At 41.7% G+C, this 6,770-nt stretch overlaps 1 protein-coding gene across 1 annotated transcript; it reads right to left on the bottom strand.

Moving 5' to 3' along the window:
* Positions 1–5,816: 5,816 nt before the first annotated feature.
* LOC122674630 (olfactory receptor-like protein OLF3) lies at positions 5,817–6,770 on the bottom strand. The gene has a single exon (XM_043873143.1). It carries the CDS (start codon positions 6,768–6,770, stop codon positions 5,817–5,819), a length of 954 nt encoding a protein of 317 aa, XP_043729078.1.

Genomic DNA, 6,770 nt, shown 5'->3' with positions numbered 1-6,770 from the left:
AGACAGCTGCAGCTTCTACAGCGAGCAGAAAGAACTCTCCAACCACCAAATCATCTCCATTATGGAACAAAAGCCTGAAGCCACCGGGGGAAGGACTACAACCCCTGTTTTCCTCAGAGACAGCTGAAGATTCATTAAAGAGGAAAACAGAAAAACAAATAAATAAATTCCCATGCGGGGGTCCGTGGGATAGGAAGCTGCTCTGTGTTCAGATCATGAGCCATCTACCTTCTTACTCTGTAGAAGTGGCAAGACCACTGATATCTTACAGTGAACGATGCTGGATTTCATGATCTCCAGAAAGAAGATGTAGCTTCGGGACCAGGGACCAGGCTTGATCACTCTAGAGCTTTTGTGTAGCAGAGTTTTATTAAAGTAACAAAATGGACAGAGAAAGCTTCTGACAAAGACATCAGAAGGGGAATGAAGAATGTCCCCCTCACTAGTGTTAGCAAGGGAGTTATATACTTTTTTAAATTGGTTATTACAATTAATCAAAAGAATGTCTCAAGATTGTAAAAATTTTACCAGACCCACTCCCACAATTTATAGTTTAGGATAACAGGATTAGAACTTAACAATAGAAAGATCCTAAAAGACCCACTCCCATAATATCTCTCTTGAATCTTGAAGTTGCTTTGTCTTGTCCAAGTCTTTGCAATTCCATGGACAGTAGCCTATGAGGCTCCTCCATCCGTGGAATTTTCCAGGCAAGAGTACTGGAGTGGGTTGCCATTTCCTTATCCAGAGGATCTTCCCAAACCAGAGACTGAACCCAGGTTTCTCACATTGCAGGCAGATGCTTTACTATCTGAGCCACCAGGGAAGCCTTCCCATAATATACATTCTAAAATAACAGGATTAGTCAGAAGGTTCTTATTAAGGAGAAGCAAGTCCTCGAGCAAGATACACTGTTACATTGACTAAGACAAAGCAATGTAGAAAAGAACGTTTGTCCTTTTCTCCTTGAGAGCCCCAGATCCCTTTCTCCCTCTCAAGGGCTCCGGACCCCTTTCTCCTCCTCCTCTGGAACCCTGGACTTCTTATCAACCTACCTAGGAATTGACTCTAACCACTAAGAAAGCCCCAACCCTGAGACACGGGGACAAAGCGTGTGCCTAAGTCTGAGACCGACCCTGGAGAACAGAGAGTTGTCCCTCCATCACCAGACTAGCAAGAACTGAGGAACAAGTAGCAGTTTACCGTGGGTTAGACATGGGAAAGATGTTCTGGACATGCAGTCTCACAAGGTAGCTTAAGACAAAGGGAGGAACAGGGACACTGCGAAAAACCCTCCAATGACTGAATGTTCCACAAGCTTAAAACTCACCATTCAAAAAACTAAGATCATGGCATCTGGTCCATCACTTCACAGCAAATAGATGGAGAAACAATGGAAACAGTGACAGACTTTATCTTCTTGGGCTCCAAAATCACTGTGATGGTGACTGCAGCCATGAAATTAAAGACTCTCGCTCCTTGGAAGAAGAGCTATGACCAACCTAGACAGCATATTAAAAAGCAAAGACACTACTTTGCTGACAAAGTTCCTCTAGTCAAAGCTATGGTTTTTCCAGTAGTCATGTATGGCTGTGAGAATTGGATTATAAAGAAAGCTGAGTGCTGAAGAATTGATACTTTTGAACTGCGGTGTTGGAGAAGACTCTTGAGAGTCCCTTGGACTGCAAGGAGATCCAAATAGTCCATCCTAAAGGAGATCAGTCCTGAATATTCATTGGAAGGACTGATGCTGAAGCTTAAGCTGCAATATTTTGGCCACCTGATGTGAAGAACTGACTCACTGGAAAAGACCCTGATGCTGGGAAAGATTGAAGGCAGGAGGAGAAGGGGACAACAGAGGATGAGATGGCTGGATGGCATCACCAACTAGATGGACATGAGTTTTAGCAAGCTGTAGGAGTTGGTGATGGACAGGGAAGCCTGGCTGCAGTCCATGGGGTCACAAAGAGTTGGACATGACTGAGCGACTGAACTGAACTGAATAATAGAAAAAAAATGAATTTGTTGTTGTGCGGTGGATAACCCTAACACAAAACTCAAACTCAGCTCTACCCATGACTACATTGATTCCACAGTCTTCACAAAACAAGACTATAGGATAAACAGTAGAGATGTGTCCATTTCAAAGTATAATACTACCTATCTCATTGTACACACAAAATGTCTGGGTACCAATTAAAATTAAAGGTCAGAGAAAAAGTCAAGGAAAATTATACTGTACTGAACAAAGAAATTAAAAACCAGAATTAGATATACTTGGATTAAAGGAACTACCACACAGGGGGTTAAAGTAACTCTCATAAAGAAGTAAAGGGTCTAGTGGAAAAGATGGATGTTTTCATAAATTCTTGAGTAATTTCAATAGAGAATTGAAAACTATGTGGAGGAATTAAATGGAAATGCTAAACAGAAAGGACACAGTCACAGAAACAAAGATTTCTTATGAGTAGCCTCAATAAAGCCAAGAAACAGTAAGAATAAAGATAAACCAGAAAAATTAGCAAAACTGAAGCACAAAGAGAAAAAATATACAATGATAAAAAAGAGTTAAGAGCCTCCCAGGGCTGTGAGACAACAGAAAACACTCACATATGTGAAACTGGAAAATCCCAACAGAAAACAGACAGAAGTACAAGAAATACTGAAGAGATAATGGCTGGGGGAAAAAATGAATGAAATCAAAGCACAAATCCAAGAAATTCAGCCAAATAGGATAACTAAAAAAATAAAAACATAAACACATGATATTTTAGTTGTATACAAGCCAAAAATAGAGTGAAATCACTGAAGGTAGCCAGAGATAAAAGATACCCCACATAGAGAAGACAAAGATCTAAATTAAAGTGGAATTCTTCTCAGAAACTGTGCAAGGCAGAAGATAAGTGAATGACATCTTCAGAGCTCAGGAAGGGGTGGTGCGGACGATGTCAACAAAGAATCCTATATGCAGAACAAATACATTTTGAATGAAGGAAAAAATACAGGTACTTTAAGACAAACAAAATGAATGAGTACATTTCCAGCAGTCCTAGGTCACGAGGAATGTTGATGGAATTCTTCAGACTTTCTTGAAGAAATTACTCCCATTATAAACCAGGAAATATAAAAAATGGGTTTGTATATTGCATCATATCAGAAAGTGTGGGAGCTATTGAAGATTACTAGTCATGTGGAAAAATTGTGTCCAATCTTAATAGATTCTGTGATAGGCTGAATTATGACCAACCCCCTGAAGATGTCTTTGTCCTGATTCTCAGAATGTGTGAATATGCTGCCTTTTATGTTAAAATTTACACGTGTTTTAAATTAAGGATCTTAAAGTGGAGACTATCCCAGATAATCTTAGTGGTCCCATGTAGTAAGAAGGATCCTTAAGAGAGCACAGTGATGGGGGCAGAGACAGAAGAAAAGACGTAAAAATGGAGGCAGAGGATCAGACTCAGAGAGAGGTTTTCTGGGCTGCTGACCTTGAAGCTGGGAAAAGTGGTGACAAGCAAAGAAGTGGAGGCTGGTGAAGGCAGGGGTCATGGGATGAAGAGTGGAGAAGACTCACAAGTGTATCAATCAGGCACAGAAATGAGAACCAGCATCTTCAGAAATTCTCCTTCTTGGACTGTCATACATATATTTGACATGTGTACACTTGTATTTTTCACTAATTTTTTTCTTTCATCACGTCCCTCTACCATTTTATATAGTGTGTTTTCATGGTGGTAAATTTTGTACTTCACTCCACAATTTACAGAACATTCACACAGGATTATGACATGTTAGAGGAGGTGGTAGATCCACAGAAAACCCTAATCAAAGAAAACAGGAATATTCCTCTGAAATCTCTTTTATCACGTGATTTTACTTTCCTCCTTTTCCATTGCCACAACCTGAGTACAGATTCATTTTATGTCTCAAGAGGGTCACTAGAGCAGGCCCCTAGATGGTCTCCTGGTCTCTCATTTTTTCTCCTTTGACTCTTTTGCAAAAACGATGATTCAGAAATGTAAATTTTATCAGGCCATGCTCCTGCTTAAAAACCTCTACTAGCTGCCATTGCTCTCAGGTAAGGTTGAAAGACAATGTGGCATCGGTGCCCTCCATACTCTGACCCCTCATGACCTGCCTGCTTCACCCTCACTACGGCTTCAATCTTCTCTGTGCTGCAAGCGAGGGTTTTTGGACACTTCTGAACTTCCATGCTTTCCCAGTTCTGAGATTCTCACCAGTTGTCTGCATCTTTGTATGGATTGTTGTCCTCTGAGTAACTTTTCCTCACTTATCTGGTCTCCACTTGGACCTTTTCTGGTTCTTTCATACAGAAGACTCCTGAAATCACCCCTGGAGACTTGCTTTCTCTGTGACACTTACTATATTGTATTTTGTTTCATCATTTGTCATCTTTGCTCTAGGACCATGTTACTGCCAGAAATGCATCATGTTGGATTATTGTGTCTCAAAAACAGTTCATGGTCACACACACAGTATACACTCCATTAACATTCCTTAATTAACAGCAAGAGAACTTTAGCCCACTAATATTGACATGTTTGGGGATGCTTGCCTATAATACAAATTATAGGCCTAAATTACTTTAGGTAAAATTTGATATTAAAAGGGCCTTCAACTCTGCTCAAGCACTGAGATTTGTCCACAAGAGGAAGAACTGCATATCACCTGACTTAAAGAAGAGACAAGGGAAGAAAGCACTTTGAGATGTCTTCAAGCAGATGAGCTGCTACCATATTCTTTCTCCCCTTCCCCTTCTTTACCTCTTATACGGTTACTTCTTCCCCTCCTTTACTTTATTTAGGCTTTCTGTCAGAGGCGAGGTCTACTCCAGGCTATTCCAAAGCCAGCAGATTTATAACTAGGGCCCTGCAGTGTGTGAGGAGGAGGGATGGGAAAAAGAGTTTATATGGAGACTGGAAGCTGACATGGGCACAGTTGACTCAACTATCTTGATTCCCAAACTAAATGTGTCTTATTTTATATTAGTTGTGCTTGAGGAATCTGTCCTTTCATAGGTAACTACATCTTTGGTATCTTACACAATATTTCAAATATTACATGCTAATTTTGTATCTAAACCTAGAGAAAGAATTAGATTCTTTGTTCAGAGATTGGACAGTTTTAAATATATGAATGGCACTCCTTAGGTATGCATTAAAATTCCTCTCAAGGAGAGACTAAAACTTAGCATCTCCTTGGTCAGTAATAGCCATGTGTACAAACGCCTTTAGTTACATCCTTTCTGTGAAAAGACCTTTAGTTGATTCTTCCACTCAGTTACCTCCAGCACTCAGACAAGGCTTTATGTCCACATATCAGAGGCTTTGCATAAAACATTTTAATCAGCCTATCAACATTCACCTCAGAATAGCGATTTACAGAATTTCTAGATGCGGACACATACTCCATGTGTTATTTTCAGTAAGTCTAAAATGTGAAAATGCTTTTGTTCCCAATGGAAACATAATAACCTTCTATAAAATTTAGATGAATAAGAACAAGTGGTCCAAAGTAAGATCTAATAATAGATCCATGATTGCAAAAATATATTCCACAATAACAAATTATTTTTTCCATTAATTTTGGCTTAAATGAGTGGAGATTAAGTGCGGGAAGTTCTATCACAGCAGGGCTTAAATTCTCTGAACATCCTGCTGTGACATAACCTCCTACCCAGCATCACCAGTACATGTTCTGTCATCACCTTCCTGGTTGCCAGGGCAATGCAGTTAATTCTTCATATCAGAATTAAGTGAGAGGCAAAGCTCTTTTCTCTAAGTGATGCTCTTATTTCAAGTTGCCAGTTTTGACATTAATCCAGATAATTGTCCTAGAAGCTTCTGCCAGGCCCCCTTCACCTCCTTATTCCTTACACTGTAAATCATGGGGTTCAGTACAGGCATCAAAACGGCATAGAAGACAGAGATCAGCTTCTCCTGAAGCACAGAAGGGCTGGAACTGGGCTGGATGTAAGTGAAAATGGTCATGCCATAGCACGGGACAACCACTGTGAGGTGAGAGGCGCAGGTGTGGAAGGCTTTGTTTCTCCCCTCTGTGGACTGGATCTTTAGGATAGTGGAGATGATCCTGATGTAGGACAAGAGAACCAGGCAGAAAGGTGTCATCAGCAAGACAATACTAGAAACCATGATGGCCACCTCATTGGAGGAGGTGTCCACACAGGCCAGCCTGACCACAGCTAGGATTTCACAGGATATGTGATCAATATACTTGTTCGTGCACATGGGCAGCTGAAAGGTGATGGCAGTATGGATGAGAGAGTTGACAGAGCCACTGAGCCAGGATGTGACGGCCAGCCTAGCACAGAGCCCTCCGTGCATGATGACCGGGTATCTCAGGGGGTCGCACACAGCCACATAGCGGTCATAGGCCATCACGGCCAGGAGAACAAACTCAGTCCCCCCCAGGCCCAGGGAGAAGAATAACTGAGCCGCACAGCTCACGCAGGGGATCCCTTTATGTTCCGCAAGGAAGTGCGCCAGCATCTGAGGAACGATGCTCGTGGCGTAGGAGACATCCACGAGGGAGAGGTTGCTGAGGAAGAAATACATGGGAGTGTGGAGTCGGCCGTCCAGTCTGATCAGAAGGACAATGAGGACGTTCCCCAGCAGGGTCAGCAGGTAAGTGACCGAGAACAGGATGAAGAGAGCCACCTGAGTGTCCCAGTCACTGGACAGGCCGAGGAGAATGAATTCTCTCACCCAAGTCTGGTTATCTGTTCCCAT

This window comes from Cervus elaphus, chromosome 18, assembly GCF_910594005.1.
Source record: "Cervus elaphus chromosome 18, mCerEla1.1, whole genome shotgun sequence".
NCBI lineage: Eukaryota > Metazoa > Chordata > Mammalia > Artiodactyla > Cervidae > Cervus > Cervus elaphus.
The sequence above is the reverse complement of the archived record's forward strand: the minus strand, read 5'-3'. Positions and strand labels throughout refer to the sequence as shown.

Coding starts and splice junctions, on each gene's coding strand:
- LOC122674630 (XM_043873143.1), bottom strand. CDS start 6,770: ATGGGAACAGATAACCAGACTTGGGTGAGAGAATTCATTCTCCTCGGC.